Genomic DNA, 17195 nt, shown 5'->3' with positions numbered 1-17195 from the left:
TTTCTGTTAATTACCTGAGAGGGATTTCTGCTTCTAGGATTACTGAGAGCTGTGCCTTGAGCAGTACTAGTGTCAGCTCTGCTGCAGTCAAACTAATGGTGTGATCTCTGTGTCTGCCTCCCTCCTCCTGCGATCACTGAGAGGCTGCTCGGTGGGAGAACATGGATCAGAGCAGAGTTGCACAGGTCATGCTCTATCCACCCTGGAAATTCGTGTTTGGCAGCTTCTGGGTGTAGCAATAATTGGTGCCCAGCAGCTTCAACTGGAGACTGTAAAGCACTATATTATATATTCCTTTGTGCTTCCCTGTCCCAACTGCTCTAGTCTGAGCTGTACCAGCCTGGCCTTGAAGCCAGTCTGGAGAACAGCAAGAGCTTTCCTGGGGAGTTACTTGGTGCATTTGTCACTTGCTGCTGTGCTCTGTGCAAGGGCTTGGTTGGAAGCACCACGCTTCTTCCTTTCCTACTCTTACAAAAAGAGAAGGCTGCAATGAAAATTATTTTAATTTTTTATGTCACTTCCCTGTTATGTGATACTTTAAAGCTACTTGCTCTCTCTTGGGCAATACAAAAACCAAATTTTTCCCAAGTTTGGGGCATTACATTTACAAACTGAAACAAAGCTGAGGAGGAGCTTTACAAGTTTGGAAGGTGGAGATTGGAAAGAGACCAGGAGATAGGTACCAAAAGGACAAGAACAAATGAAAATTAACAAGTGATAGTAGAGACTACCTTGAATTCAAGAGGTCCTGGACGTTGCTGATAATACAAGACTATTACACATGGGAAGGGGGAGCAGGGTGGGACTGGGATTTAGCTGCCAGGGGAAGGTTGCTAAGAGTTAACCACTCAGAGATTAACTCACCTGAAGGAAATCCTACCAGGAGCTACAAAGCTGAGACTTTGGATCAAGCAGCCACGGGAAGGTGCATTTAGCACAGAGACAGCCTTTGTTCTTTATACAATAAAGAACATTTTTTTTCACATATTCTCTGTGCCTTATAGCTTTAAAAAACAAAGAAAAAAGCCCCTAAAACAATTGGTCTCTTGTGGATATATTTCACAAGAGTGTGACTTAGCTGTAGCTGCTTTACAAGAAAGACAGCAGAAGAGGGGCAGAGATTGTAAAGAGGGAGGAGAAAAAACAATTATATTAAGGAATATATTAAGAATTTAGGAAATACTAAGGAAAAACTAAGTTGTGTATATACAGGTTTTACCCCTTCAAATCCAGCGTTGCCAGGATTTGATTCACAGTATGATTCACAGATCACACTAGGAGGAATTAGGAGTTTCTTAAACCCCTGGAAAAGAGGCGAGGCTCATCCTCCTGCCACAAAAACAGCGTGGAGAGAGAGACCCAAAATGGCATTTCAGTGCTCTCCAAGGTGGCTGCAATTAAGGATTGCGGTAAGACAGAGGTGAATCACAGGGAATGAAAATCACATTTCTCAAAGCAGAGCATGGCATCATCTAAATGCTGATCAGGTACAATACCCACTAGACACTGTTCTGAAATAGAGGCAGCTTGGAAGGTGTTCGTTGTACCAGAGCAGTCGTTCTGTCTGTGAGAGCTTTGTTAGCAATGGAAGTGCTGCACACATCTTACAGAGAGAGCTTTATTTCATTTCTGTTTCCTTAGCCTAAAAAATGAAGCTGTATACATGGAAACCGAATACATTTCTCATGGACAAGAGAGTAATAAAGTAGCACGTGTATGAAAAGAAAGATAAAAGCACAGCGTGTTCCTGCAGAGTCTGGCAGCAGAAGGACAACGTGGAAGCAAAATAGTTTGCTGACAAACTAGAAAGACAAGGTTATTGATGCCTCTGAGAAAATACTCCCACAACAAACTGAAGCCTCAAATCCTCTTGGCAGACAGATGGCAGTGGGATTGTTTGATACCTGATGGAAACGCTTAGCACTGACTTTTCCCATGCCAGCTGTTTTCACCACACTTCTACAAGTGTGTATCACAAGCTTTGTTCCCAAAGAGTTGAATACACCACCTGGGTTCTGCAGAAAACATCTGCTGAAACAGTTGTAAGCAAAATTTGAATAGTCCTTATTCCAAGTTGTTTTCTTCAGGTCAGTCTGGTCTCTCACTCCAGCTGCTTTGGCAGCGGCACCTGGACAAGGACATGAAATATTAGGAGGAGGAAATTTCTCAGTCTTATTTACCAGGCCAGTTTAGCCTAATACAAACCCTCAGAAACTAAAAATATAACAGCTGGGAACTCCAAGGAGCTCTGGTTGGGAGCTCTCTTTTATTTGGAATTCCCCACTTGATGTTTGCAATGCTTAAGGTTCAGGAAATCAATTTGAAGGCACTGAGTCCCAACACAGAGAGAACAAACACCCAGCCCAGCTCAAGCAGTAAAACTCCCTTTAAGAAATGAGACTGAGGGACTTTAGGTAAAAATGAGTTACTAAGATCCTGGAGGATGGGGAGAATAACACCCTGATGCCCCAAATCCAAGAGGCTAAAAAAGAACCAACCCAAAAAATCCCAAAGAATCCATCAAAACAAACCACCCCAAGCCCCCAGTACACGTGTCTATCGTTTCATCTCTCCGTGAGCTGTGATAGCAATTGTTACCTGGCATATTTAGGATGCACCATGATCCCTCTACCTGTAACCCCACAGCTCTCATGGATAAAATCCTCCTGGTCATTTTGGGGAGGGTGGTGGGGGTTCAGTATCATCCCTGGCATGTGGCAGCACCCAGGTTTCTCAGCCTTTGCTGTGCAAAACAAGGGCTGTGCCTGGCAGAGAACGAGTGCCATTGTCCCCAACCTTCCTGAGAGCTGGGAAGGCAGCAGGTCCCACGGAAATGAAGCACCAACATCCTGTCACCAGCACAATTTGTGAGCTTTCCACAAGCAGGTCTGGGATGTGGAACCAAAATGCAAAGCCTAGAGTGGCCTAGAAAGGCCAGAAATGCCCTGAGGAGAGGCCTTGGCTGCAGCCAAGTTGGACTGGCCAAAACACTCAGAACCCCAAAACTTGCCTAGGGGACAGAATGTTCAGGGTAATCCTGGACCAGAATCTGAGGTCACTGCAGAACCTGCACCTACCAAAACATCAAGACAAACTACCCTGTTTGGAGCTACTGAGAGAGTAATTATTTCCTTGTAGGTATAAATGAAAGCAAAATTAGGCCCACTATATTAAAATGTCAATATTGAAAGAGAAAGTAGTTACAAAATACTACTTAACTATTTTTAATTACAAGGGATTTTCTGTCCTTGGGCCTTGGCAGCATAAACAGGCATCAAGCTACAAATACATCAGCCAGATTTTAGGATTTCTTGAATCAATGCAAGGCAATATAGCAGGTCAGAAGAGCAAGAGGTTAAATCTGGTGGCCAGCATTTTGAGAAGCAGCCCATGATTTTGGTACCCAAAAAGCTGAGAGCATACCCAAGAGGCAGTTTTTAATTTTGGACTGGCATTCTCAAAGTCAGGGTGATGTTGAGCTCACTTGAGCTGACCACTGAGCCAATTTTCAGTGGCAAAACAAATATAAAATCCCCTACAGTACCAGTACTTTCTTCCCATAACCTTGTTCCATCTATCACTGCTGGTGGATCTAATTTCTTTTTTCCTGTTAGCACTAGAATTTTGCAATGGATCTACATAAGGACAAAGGAGAGAATGAGCAGCAAAGGATCACTAAAATATACTCCTTGTTCCTGGGTGAGGCAGGTAGGAGCAGGGCTGCAGATCATGAATCCAGGCTGGATTTCAGTGCCAAGTGCTCCCTTATGTAAAGTGAGAGCTAAGGAAAAACACAGCTATTGAAGAGAGAAACATGGGGCTCACGGGGGACTAATGTGAAAAATTATACCTTGTACTCCTGAAACAACCACCTTATAATAGCAGATTCCTGTTGTAAGTAACACACCATTATGAGTGCAGTAAGGCTGAGTTTCTGTGGGTTTGTTCACCTCCTGAGTGAATTTCCTTTCTTTTACCTTGTGGATGCAGACGGGGATGGACAAGGCTGCAGCTTTGGTGCTTGTGGTGAGTTTCCTCCACAAACTAAACCTCAGTGCAGCTGGAAAACAGCCACCTGCACACCCTCACAAAAGGGTGACAATGCCATGTGCAGGCACATTTCCCAGCCCTGCCAATGCCCAGCATTTCCAGCCAGAGCTCAGAGCACAGCAGGTGACTGATGGAGTCTGAGACACGGAGTGTGTGCCCTTGTCTCTGATGCCTACTCTGAGATCCAGGAGAACACTAAATTTCATATAGCATGAAAATTATGGGCATGTTTTCGTGGTGATACATGAAAACAACTGTTAAAGTTAGACAGAAAAGCTAAAAGTCTAAGTGTGTAGATTAGAGAGTTTTCTTAAGTCACTGGGTGAAAAAAGTTCACTAAACTAATTTAGACAGCAGAAGACAAGATGGAGGATTTAGGGTGTTGTCTCTTTTCCTTCTTTCTTCTTTATTTTCTTCTTCTAGAGGTTTTTGGGTAGTAGTAGGTGATTGGATAGAAAATGCTGCAGCGCAGCACATGGGTGTTGGGTCATTGGGTCATTAAGAAAAATAATATACGTGTCTATTGTTAATTGGATAAGAATAAGTATAAAGATAAAAGGCTGCACAGTTCGGGCCATTTTGTGCCATCAGAGCCAAAATGTTCCTGGTTGAAGTGAATTAAACTTGTGCAGAAAGTCTGGAGAGACCTGCCAAGTTTTGTGATTACATCCTAATAAACACGAGAAACAAGATCCTAATGAGCTTTGGAGTTTTCTTCCTGACCCGGAGAACTGAGATAAACAGAACTCCCCATCAGGGAGTATTCCAAAGGAGCTCAGCCCAGAGGGGACTGAGAAATCCACGTGTGAGAAGAAATACAGCAGAATCAAGAGAGAAAAAGAGATTAAAAGGTTATAAGTGACTGCCATTCCCTGCCCTCAGCGCCACCACTCTGCACTCACCGGCTTGAGATAAGCGACGTTGCTCTGGCGGATGTCATTGAGGAGCTGATCTCTCGGGGTTATTTCCACCAGGGGAGGGGGTCTTCTCCTGGGAATTGGTTTAAGTGTTTTGATGACGTCTTTGAGGTTGGTTTTCTCAGCGGGCTCCACGTACTCTGGCACGGGGGGTTTGCGCTGGGTCTTCTTCAGCTTGACCACTTTGAAGCTGATGGGTTTCTCTCTGCACGGCTGCTCGGGTGCTGGCGGCCTCGTGTTCTCCTGCCTTTTGTTCAGTGACACAGCTGCAGGGACTGGGGGTCTGGGGGCTTGAGGGGGCTCCTGCATCCTCAGCTGGGGCAGCGGTCCCCCCAGCATTTCCCACATCCCAGGGGGCAACCCAAGTCCATTTTCCAGCATCGCTATCAACTCTTTCTGCTCTTTCATTTGCTGCTGCCTTTGCCCCTCCTGCCTCTTTTGCCTCTGCTTATCCAGGTTCCTGCTGAGCAGGTTGGTCACCACCATCCTGGGCCCCGGCAGCTCGAAGTGATAGCCCATTTTCAGGAGGGTGGTGTTGGCTTTCAGCAGCCTGGCGATCTCCATCTCTGCCTGGTGGCCCAGCAGGCCCCTCTGGTTGTGGAAGCGGAGCTCCGTCAGCGTCTCGTTGTACTGCAGGCAGCGCATGATGGCAACGATGCCCTTGCCAGAGATGAAGTTGGAATCAATGTTCAGGGTGGTGATGCTCCTGTTCTCCCTCAGCATGTTGGCCAGCGCGAACGCCACGTTGTCATCAGCCCCCACATTGGCCAAGCTGAACGTTTTTACGTTCTTATTCTTCTTCATGGCATTGACAAAATCTATCAGCATTTCCTTGGGGACGTTTTCTATGTTGTTTAGGTTGAGCTCCTTCACGTCTGGGTTGTTTTTTCGGACTTTCTCCAAACTGTCTTCTAAATTGGTTTGATTTCCTGAAGGCCTGGCACTCAGCTTCATGAAGCTGGTATCCAGCGCTAACTTCTGGGGGATGTTCAATTTTGATATTTTCTTTTCATTTTCCTTTGGCTTTTCTTTGATTTCTCCAGGTTCTGCAACTGGCTTCTGACTTACCTGGTTGCTGTGACTGCTCTCATTGGTGTAATTCTCCTTGGTTTCCAATTCGGTCTCGTCGTCTTCTTCTTCTTCTTCTTCTTCCTCCTCCTCTTCATCATCTTCCTCTTCCTCCTCTGCTTCTTCTTTCTCATCCTCCTCCACCACTCTCTCCTTATCTCTTCCATCTTTCTTTGTCTCCCCAGGCTGTGTTCTTGACTCGGACACGTGCTCGTTTTGGTAATGTCTTTCTTTTCCCTCTGTTCCTGGCATCCTCCCACCAGACACCTCGCCACTGCTTCTGGCCTCTCCTTCCATCTCCTCCGCAGCACTTTTCTGAGGAAGACAAAACCTCACAGCTGAAATAATTGCAAAACATCTCTGTTAAAATAACTTTCTGCTCAAATAAACAGGCAGCAGCTGGACTTAGATCCCTCTATTCCATACAATAGAGAATAATCCTTAAAATTGTCACTGCTGTTAGTTCAGGCTGTACCAGCTTGCTTGGGAACACAGGAACAATTTGTTCCTAAAGAGGCTGCAAACCAATTTCTCATCTTTGCCTCCTAAATCAAGTCCTGACAATTAAATCCTGAGCACATTTAATGATATGTTAAGATGGTCTTTGAACCCTTCTGGGGGTTAAAAAGCCTCTTTTAAGAGCCTCTTTTAAGAGATCCAAAGTCTCTTTCTGGATTTAGTGTAATCTTTATAATTTCTTTGACAAGAGAGAAAGTTTCCTTCGTATGCCACAAAGCACAGGACATCAGTGTGAACCCCTGATGGTTTGCTCAGCCCAAGGAGGAGTGAAGAGGGCACATTGTGACCACTGTGGAATCATCCAGCACAAGGGACAGCAAAGCTGCCTGCTCTGGCAGTCCCAGAGCATCACACCTAATTCAGCACCTCACTGAAGATAAAATATTAGCTCAGTTTGGAGTCCAGAAATACGAAACCATCCCCTGCACAAAGCAGGTGCAGGGCAGTGAGGCCTCTACAATCCAAATAAATTAGTTGCAAATGTCTCCCAATTCCAGAGACATTCCTAGCTGAGATTTTTCTTTGTTGACCATCTTTTAGCAAAAGGTTTCTCCATCACAGAGAAACTCTAATGAAGCACTAATAAAATCTCTAGCACTAATAAAAAGCACTAATAAAAAACTATTTCCCTGAGATTTACACTACTTCAGGCAGAACAGTGGCATGGCTTGTGCTACACTCAAATTCAGACAAAATGGTCCCAGTCACTTCTGCCCTTGGGGCTGTGGCTCCCCTTTGCTGTGGTGGTGAATGGGTTTGGTATAGGCACTGCTTGACCAGCTCCACACCCAGATTTCAGATTTAACCTCTGAAGTGTTTAAAAATTTGTTTCTTTGAGCATAAGAGTGTTGCAGGAGGAGAAAAATCCCACAGATTTCCCCTGTTCTCCAAAGGTAGCCCATGAAGCCTGCCCTGGGAAGTCTGGGATGTGCCACACTGGTATATATTAGCAAACCACCAATATTTAAAACAAAAATAAAATAAATTGGTTACCTCAAATTCATTTCTAGTGAGCTTCACATTCAAGTATGGATGTGTTGCATCTGGCCAAGTTTCAATTCTATTAACCTATTTTTAAGTGTAGCCCTCATCCTGAAAGATATCTAAGTATGACCTTAACTTTATTTCAAAGTCATGGGGATAATCAAATAAATTTAAGCACTGTATTGAGTAGGGTTGAACTAGTTCACAGAGTTTGCATGCTTGGTTGTTAGCAAATGTTTCACCCTGCTACAATACAGTGGTTTAGGATTTTTCTCCAGTATGTAATTAATTTCTGTGAATTAATAATTTAATTTGTATGATTAATATAATGTTCCATGAAAAAGCAACATGATGTTCCTCCACATGCAAACTCAAACAAATTAGTTACATCCTCCAAAACTGATCTTGTGACAGTTTCTCAGTGATTTGCTTTACTCAAATCAGAATTAGGATTTTTTTTCTATTAAAAAGCTTAAGTAAATATTTGGGAAAAGCAATTAAAAAATTACTGACCCTGACATCAGTCCAAGCTGGATTCTACCACTGATGAGGCTTTTAGGATTAGTCTAAATTTGTTTGTACTCTACCTTACATAAGAGACAGAAGCAGAGGCAGGTTAAGGTATTAAAGCTATAAAACAGATCCCACTGCTGATGCATAATAAATATTTGTGATTTTTTGCATGTTACCTCAGAGGGCAAGAGGGTGACAGGAACTCTCTCATCCTCTAGCATGCGTCTGGATGCCTTCTGCCAGTACAGGTAGTCAACCAGGGACCTGTGGTCGAAGCTCCCCGTGGGGGGTTTCTCTGTCTGATCCTTCTGTATCATCCCAGTCGGGACTTGAGGGTCTGGGGCCATGACTTCCATCTCACTCTGCAGCTCCTTTAGCTCCTCAGGGGACAGGTTAGCCAGGATTTCATCTTCATCAATGTCCTCAGGACACACGTCTTCGTCGGAGTTTTGGCCCAGTTCAGACATGTTCATTCTTCCCTCCTTCCTCTAATACGTTTTAAACCTAGAGAGAAAGATAAATTTCAAAGGATTTTCTTTCTTTCCCCCCTCACTAGCAGTAGCTGATCTGGTTAAATCGACAAGTTCATGTTTTGGTCATGAGCTGTGGCAGCTCCCGGGCTCAGTGCGGGAGACAGCCCGTGCAGCTAAGTCTATATTAAGCTGCACTTGGCTGGATAAAGAGAATTTATGGCGATGCTCCATTTTCAGCAACCTGTCAGCTGTGCAAACCCTTCTGACATTTCAGTGCAGCTGGTGTTTCCCCCACTGAGGCAGGACACGTTGCAGAGGATTCCCGGGACCCTGCACCGCTCAGGGCTCCACCCCGCGCTGGAATAGCCAGGGCAGGATGAAGGGACGTGAGTGGTACCTGTGAGATGTGCAGGTGAAATCCGGCCTCTGGGAAGAATCAGAAAGGTCTCTGTATCCATAACATCTCCCATCTATCCCAAAAGGGCCGAAGACCACTGGCCCTGCACTGCCTTTGGCCAGGTCTAAGCCCTGGCTGACCATCACAGGGGGTTTTGGTGAGAGTGCAGCCACCCTCCATTGGTGACATCTCCCAAACCTCACATCCTGATTATGGGAAAGTCCTCCAAGATGGAAAAGGGCAGTAGAGCTGGTACAATGTGCACCTTGAGGTCCATGCAAGGCACCAGCCCTTTGAAGCAGCCTGAGTGCTCCAGGGGAAGCATTTCCCTTGGCACATTCCTGCTCCCATCCAGGCAATGCCAGTGCCTGCTTCTTGACTGGCCTGTCCCTGTCTCGAACATCATTTGCACTGTCAGCTCTTCTTGGCTGATAGTTCATCTCAGCCTCATCCTCCTCCTGATTTTTACCTTTTTCCTTTTTTTTTTTTTTTTTTTCAGAATTAATAAGCAACTACAAAGATTTAATTTTTTGCATTTGTAGATCTCACGTAACTCCCTAGACTTTTTTTGTTAGGTGTCCATTTCATCTAAGTGTCTCCTTCTTTCTTCAGTATATTTTATAAGCTACTAAATTCACAGGGCAAACCAGAAAGCCACACCTCCAGCCTCACCATGTGCATGGTTTCTCTGTGACAGCAGAGTAGCAAGGATGGATAATTTTGCTACTCAGTTTGGGCCCTTCATTGGATCAGGAAAATTTCCTCTCATAATTTCAAATTTTCTCTTGCAGGGGTATCAAATCAAATCCTCACCTTGCAAAGGCAAATGCAGCTTCCACAGGAGCAAAACCATGGGGGAGAGGCTGTGAAACCATGCCCTGCCAATTTTTAAGCCATATTTCTCATCACAGTCTCAACCACGCTCTGCTGGAGTCTGCCAGCAGCAAAATAGGCTCTGCATGATGATGGTGTCTCTTTGCAGTGTTTTGTAACATGAAACATGGAGTTCTAAGCCCTGTTAACCTCTATTAAAAGTCCATTATCCAAAGGTACTCATTTGCTTCATGCTGTCACACAGCAGGGAAGAGGAAAAAAATTTAAGAACAGAATAAGTGGTAAAAGAAAAGATAATAAAAACCAAGCCAAGAATGCAATGGCTCCATTTCCCCCTTTGGTATTTCAGGGATGTCCTTATCCTTGTTTTATATTATGCAGCAGCAAGCACAACAGCAGACCCACACATCAATCTATCTGCTCCAGCAGCTCCAACCCCCACTGATTGCTGCCCATAATAGAGCCCATAAATGGTTTCCTGATGTTATCAAATAAATCAGTGCTCTTCAGTAGCCGGTATGCTACTCTCCCAAACGATGCAGTTTGGGCCACAGAAGCTGTCTATTCAGTGCTTGCTTCTCACTTGCTAATTTCTTGACTGTAAATAAAGCCCCATGTCACCTTCTTGGGTTTCCATGATCTTCAGCCAGGCCATCTTGGGCCATGGTCTTGTCAGATCATCTAAGTTAAGCAGGGTCAAACCCATGAAGTCCTCTTGAGAAGGAGAACAGGGGTACTGAGAACACTATCAGGTGTTTGAAAACCACTTTTTCTCTTAAGCAGAAATATATCACTTGTCAGTACCATGATTAGGAAACACTATACTGGGAATGGTGCCTTCCCCATCAGATGCAGAGCAAGGGGCTGCCTGGTGACACCTCTCCTGGTGACACAGGTGCTAATCCCACAGATTTCAGAGGTGGGTATCATATTTTGCCTACTTTAGGTCTCTCCTTCATAAATTATGTTTCCAGGATGTACTTCATTTCCTAACACACTGCTTAGTGTTCTGGTGTTCTGGTAACAGCACATTAGAGCAACAAACAACACCCTTCAGGCGAGGACACACTCACAGTGGGTTTAAAACACTTTTCCCAGTCTAAACTGCCATCTCCTTCCCAAGAACATTTGTTGGTGCTCCCTCAGAGCTTTCCAAAATAATCACACATTTCTCAGCCTTCATTAAGACAGGAAAGACACTTCCACAGGTGACACTTGCTGTTTCCACACCAATTTGACACCTGTTCAGGAATCCCCGGACTGAGAAGCTGCTGCTGCTGTCCTGTTACCAGAGCTGTGCTGTGCCAGAACTGCACCCAAAGCCCCAGCAGAAGACAAGAGGCACCTGCAGCAATCACAGAGCAATTCCTACAGGTAGTAGCAGCTCAATCTACACTAAGCAGGTACCCAACAAGCATTAAACAAAAGCACTTTAGGAGCACACTGACAGAAGGAGAGGCCTGCCCTTGCTAATGAACCATTCTGACTCTCTGCTCGCTGTTTGTAAGGCAGGTACTGATATATGGGTGAATTCTGGAATGAAACCCAGCAGCCTCTCCTGCAGGATTGCTTCACTTCACTGATCTTTTTCTCATTTACACATTCTCTTCAAAAATTCCAACCCATCACTCTTGAAAGACAAAAGGCTGACAAGTTCTTAACTTGAGTATCAGGAAGGCCTGAGCCCTGTGCCATCACTTGACACAAGGCAGCCCATGAACCCATGTTTTGAGTGCCTAAAACTGTTCTATTTTTAAGGTAATTGGCACACATAAAGGGACACATGCTATGGCAAATATTGGAGAGCAATTTTTATAATGTTGGCTTTTTTTTTTTTTTTTTTTGCTTATAAATCTTCCCCATTCATTCCCCTCTTTTACCAATCCATGGCATTTCCAAGTGCAACTGGAAGCAGTCAGGGAATGTGCCCATGAAACATAACCTGGCATTACTTTTAAGAAACTCGTAGGCTGATGGGAGAATCTAAAATTGACAATCAGGAGCATACACCAAGCATGTCCAGCAATGCAGTGTAACCCAATACAGGGATTATAAAGGGTCAGATGATGGGATCTTAACAATAACAACCACTGAGGAACGGGAGCAGTCATAGAGAGACACCCTGTGGGAAAAACACTGAGGGGAAAAAAAAAAATCACCCACCACATCTCCAAACTCTTCCAGATAAAAATATATCAGATTAAGTTTGTTGCTTAAATAGAATAAGGATATCTGACTTGGAAGTATTTGCCCAAGTCGCTTGACAGGGAGCTGCAAAGTCAAACCCTGTGAGAGGCAGCAGGCACAGCCACGGCTGGATCAGGGCAGGGTGGAGCAGCAGGGATGGGGATATGAGCCCTCCACTGCTGCCCAGCCCAGCCAACCACCACATCTCACTGTGCTGAGATCCCTCATCATCTCCCATGATGTGTCCCATCATCACTGTGCTGACGTCTTGTAATTCCCTCTGCCTCTAGAGAAGCAAGTGGAACTGCATCTCCTGTTTCAGTGGGACCTGGATGCTTCTAATTTGGCCCCCCTAAAAAAGAACTTGGTGATTTATTTATTTTTTTAGTTTCCATTTTTAGAGAAGTCTGAGAGCAGCTACAGTACCTATGCAGTAGGAAGCAACCCCTGTCATCATCCACCTTCTTGATTACAGGGAAAAGGAAACGTTAACAAGTGTAGGGAGAAAAGGGGAGCATGGGGAAGACTTTGGTCATGACAGAAATCAAGGACAGAACATATCAGCCTGGAGCAGGGCACTGACCACCCACAGTGGCCTGTCCAAAGCAATCCTGTAGGGAAATGCATTGGCAAATCAGATGAGCATGCCTTGGTTTTCATTAAAAAGGTTAAATAATCAGCAGATGGATTTCTAAATAATTTCAACTGTTTTAAACCATTTTTTAAAATAACAAAAACCCCAGGATTTTGGGGTAGGAGACAGCCCCACATACAAACATGGATACTGAGATTTTGCTGGTGGGGATCTGGAGATGACACACAAAAGGCAACTGAGCTGCTCCTGGCAGTCTGGGCTTACCCAGGACAAATCTTTGCCCCATTCAGAGCCAAAACCTGTTCCAAATCTGACCACCAAAGACTGACTTTCTGTGCTTGCTTGCCACTGAACAACACTACACCTGCCCTGCCACTTCCCAGCTCTTTTTTTTACTGACCACATTCTAACACTGCTGGAGTAGCACCCCAAGCACAGCCAGGGCTGCTGCTCTGCACCATGTTCAGCTACACAGAGCAGTTCTGTGGCTACAGGAGGGAGTTTCTGCTCCCAGATATCATTTATAGCACAAACATGGGCAAAATGCTGAAACACTCAGCACTAGTTTCTGCTAACTTGCTATTTTCCTTTCCCAGCTTGCTATTTATGTGACCTTGGTGAAGCACTTCTAAATACCTGAATGTTTTCATCCCTGGGTGATGTTTTTTTCCCCTCTTCTTCCCAAAGCACAGTGCTAACAGCTGCCAAAAGGAGTAGAAAACCAGCCTGTGGTGAATAAAAACAGGTCTGTGAGAGACCATGAGTAATTTTGTTATTTTACAGGGAGCAGGCAAATCTTGATGTTTGTTACCTGACCCTGACTTCAGAGACTGAGCTATGGCTCTAGCTGGGACTTTTCACCTATGGGCAAACCCAAAAGGTGTCCAGAGCCGCCTCAGTGTGGCTTCACCTGCTCTGGGAGAGAGCTGAGGCTGGTTATGGCCATCAAAAGGGGACACTGAGCCCTGCACCAGGGACAGAGACTCTGGGGCAGTTCTGGCTCCTGTCTGATGGGCACAGCTCGCCCAGACAAGGCAAACATGGTGCTGAATCTCACACTACCCATGGCCATTGCACAGGACATTTACCCAAATGTTCACTCCCATTAACAGAGGGCTTGTTACTCCAAATCTGTGTGCAGAACAGGCTCAGAGATTCAGTACTTGCATCAGAAATGCAAGCTCAGACCTTGAGAAAAGACATTAATCTCCCTGAAAACTGTGTAAGAACACATCTGTGACAGCATGTGCAATTCAGCAATTATTCAGTGCTAACTCTACCTTTATTCTTACAGTTTATCTGTGCTTTTTCAGGGTTTGCAGAGCAGAACCCCTGGAGTAACTGCTAAAACTAGTGGCTAGAATTAAATGTTAAAATGTACCCTCTCTTTTCAAGCCAAATCTATGGTTTCACCTGCAGTGTTGCCTGGCAGCACCACTAAATCAGAATTTCAGTAACACCATGTCAAGGATTCTTCAAGAAGCAACATCAAAACCTCTGCAAGGTGCAATCACCTCCACATTTATATGAAACACTGAATTCAGCACAAGCAGATGAGATGAGAAACAGAGTTATCCTAAGGAAACAATGTCACCCTCCACATTGAAATAGGCTCTGTCTTTCTTTTACAGCATCCAAAGCTATCACAGCCCCACACCTCATATCCTCCTAAATGTGCCCACAGGCAGTGATGCTGCGACGGCCACATGGCCACCTCCTTCTGCACACATGGGACACGTCCTTCCCTAACCTCAGGCTGGCAACAGGTGGAAGGATTTCTTCTAGAGTTACTGCAGCTGAGCCCTGGCTGGCTGCAAACTCTTCTCCATCTGCAGCTCTTTGATGGCACTCTTAAATATAAATTGAGACTGGCTCCTGCTGTGCTGGAATGGGGCGGGAGATGTCCTGGGAGGCAGAGCACATCCCTCTGCAGTCAAGGACTTGCTGAAGGATTTATGGTGATTCCCTTCATCATAAGGGACAGACAGGGAAAACCAAGTTGGATGGATGGCAAGGAGCTGCTTCTTGTTAAACGTCTTGCTTCTCTGTCATTAATGCCCTGTGTCAGGTGTCCTCCTGGGCTCCCAGCACTGATCACAACTGGCACTGTCCCTTCCTCCAAGGGGGAAATGTCACCTCAGGCTTCATTTGCTCCATCAGAGTGTGGGGGAAAAAAGTGATGATAAATCCTTCCCTGGGAGAGATTTCACTACTTGTGTGAGGTCCTGCTGTAGCTGAGACTGTCAGTTTTACACCTTAGAAATTTATTAGGTATGACAGAAAAGTACAAAGAAGATGGAAGAATAGTATAGAATGCAGACATCTTCCCAGGAGTTGTGTGAATGTATCCAGACAGTGCCAGGCAAGTGCAGGGAGCTCCTCCCCAGGCTCAGGAGCAGCTCTCCTGCAACAATCCCAAAGCCCAGAAGATGGAGCAAACCTTCAGTCTTTATAGGATTTCCTACACGCATTTAGGGACGAGCAGGGTCACGGTGGAGGCTTCTCACCCACCCAGGGGCTGCAAACATTGCTGCTGCATTCTTCACAATTCAGCTGAGCAAGTCCAAAATCATAAATGAGAAGTCAGCAGAAACCTGCAAGAGTCATGTGTTGATGTCACCTTGGCCAAAATATTTCATGTAAGTGTAGCCACAGGAATTTTAAAGATTAGGGATCTTAAAAGATTTTCCTGTGTTGGAGAAGGGGCTCCTGGTCTGAGCCTCATCCCTCCTGGTCCCTGCACTGGAGGAATGTCCACACAAGCCTCCCACAGGGCTCATGGAAACTCCCATCAGTGTCTGTCCTCCCGTATCTCAGAGTATTTTCAAATACTGTTCAAAACAGCAGAGAAAAAGCAGACAGCAATTAAAAATATCAGGCATGGCTTATTTTAGCTCAGTGCCCAAATTCCTTTTTAAGGATTCCTGGCAAGGACTGGGTCTTCTTTTTTAACTAAAAGCACTCAGAAACATTCCACTACAAACAGACTTAAGTGGTGTTTCATTTCCCCTTCACGCTCCCATCAGCAACATCTACCTTCTGTAGAGAGACATGTTTGTAAAATCACACCCCGTGGGTCTGGTGTTTCACCTTGCTCACCTCTTGGCTTTGTTCTGATATTACCAAATACGAATTTATAATTAATATTTCTTCATACTGGAAGGGTCAGGAAGGATTCCAGAGGAGCACAGGAGGCAGGAAGGCTCCTCTCTTCAACTCTGCTGTCAGGCACTAGATGTCCTCAGTTATCCTGGTGAGGCAGGCTGTGGTTAAACAGCAACACACAGATGAGATAGGAATTCAAACAAAACACAGGCAATTTGTATTTCAGCTGTGAACAAATAAGATAATGATTACAAGTATGTCTTTATTACCTCCTCAGCAGCATTATACAGACTGGTCTCTGTGAACAGTTCCACATCTGCATCAAAACATCACTCCAGAAACGCAACAAAGCAGCTGGAAATCTGCAAAGGGCAAAGTTAAAGGTCCTGGGGAACAACTGGCAACAACTGGGTGCAGCAGCAGCTTGCTTGATAGGCAGGAGATGCCACAGGCATGTCATGGTCTCCCCTCCCTGTGCCACCCAAGACTGACCCTAAGCAAGATCTGAAAAAAGTTGGATATTCTTATTCTCTTATTCTGGGCCTCCTTCTTCACTCTGTACTTCCACCCTTCAGAGAAGTTCCTAAAAACAAAACCCTTGCAGAGCCAGGCATGTGGAGAATGACAAGAGGGGCTCAAGAGCTACAGCTTCACAACCCCACTTCAATTTCCAGTTCCTCTGCTCAGCTCTTGCTAACTGGAAACCACAACCACTCTGAACACTGGCCTAGAGGTTTTATAAACAATACTCCAAACAGAGCAGACTATCCTCAACCCAAACCCACCTCAAACTCCCATCTTCTCAAGAACTTCATCCAGAATCACCCTGGTTCTGTCCCAGCAAGCCAGGGGGCCAGGCTGAGTGTCAGTGTTGTGCCAACACAGATATGTTGGGCTGAACTAAATCCTGAATGCCGAGGGAAAAGCCAACACAAAACTCCATGGCTACAGCACTGAAATAAAGGAATGCAAACAAAGCTTTAAATGGGGCACAGGCCATGTTACACATCTCCTTTCCTTTTTGTAGGAAAAGCTTTGAGAGTGCTGATTCCATGAGCTCTGGGTAAGGAACTGGACTTGGGACCACCCAGCTCCCTGCTCAAAGCACTGGTGGTTTGCAGCAGCAGGGAGCAGTCAATGCATGAAGAACTTGCCAGCAGACAAACCTCAAATGCTGCTTGGAGAAATGCAAAAGCACAGTGTCATGGGGGTATTTTTAATGGGAACACCTGCACGTTTTTTTAACACCTGTTTTCACCAGCAACCTGGAAATAAGAATAAAATTCAGTGGTGGTTGTGAAGTTTATGGACACCACAAAAAGCAGGGAATGACAAATAGCTCTGAAGAGAGCAAGACTGAATTATCTCAACTACTGGGTGACCAGAAGCATCTGAAACCCAAATCACTCTTACAGGTAAGTGGGTGTCTCAAGGGGGCACAAACTCCAAAGAGGAGCCAGCATGTGAGGAACACAAAAGCCACGTTCCAAATAGGAAAGACTGTGGCAATTCCTAGGAGCAAGGGTAGATGAGCATCAAGCATTTTCAGCAAG

General features: G+C 45.1%; 1 protein-coding gene across 3 annotated transcripts; it reads right to left on the bottom strand.

Annotated features, from left to right (window-relative positions):
- Positions 1–1604: 1604 nt before the first annotated feature.
- On the bottom strand, positions 1605–16557 carry LMOD3 (leiomodin 3). Of its 3 annotated transcripts, XM_086845765.1 has the most exons (6): positions 16428–16557; positions 15912–16004; positions 15637–15800; positions 8228–8555; positions 4953–6350; positions 1605–2128 (listed from the first exon to the last, which is right to left on the bottom strand). In XM_086845765.1, the coding sequence occupies exons 4-6, from the start codon at positions 8522–8524 to the stop codon at positions 2102–2104; spliced, it is 1722 nt and encodes a 573-aa protein (XP_086701891.1). In that variant the 5' UTR covers positions 8525–8555; positions 15637–15800; positions 15912–16004; positions 16428–16557; the 3' UTR covers positions 1605–2101. The 3 variants fall into 3 exon arrangements, with proteins under 3 accessions (XP_086701891.1, XP_023790906.2, XP_086701892.1); XM_023935138.2 differs by lacking the exons at positions 15637–15800; positions 15912–16004; positions 16428–16557 and adding an exon at positions 14288–15293; XM_086845766.1 differs by lacking the exons at positions 15637–15800; positions 15912–16004; positions 16428–16557 and adding an exon at positions 14978–15108.
- Between the last annotated feature and the right edge of the window lie 638 nt (positions 16558–17195).

The sequence above is a fragment of the Cyanistes caeruleus genome, chromosome 11, assembly GCF_971803275.1.
Source record: "Cyanistes caeruleus chromosome 11, bCyaCae1.hap1.1, whole genome shotgun sequence".
Classification (NCBI taxonomy): domain Eukaryota; kingdom Metazoa; phylum Chordata; class Aves; order Passeriformes; family Paridae; genus Cyanistes; species Cyanistes caeruleus.
This window is presented reverse-complemented; position numbering and strand designations above follow the sequence as displayed.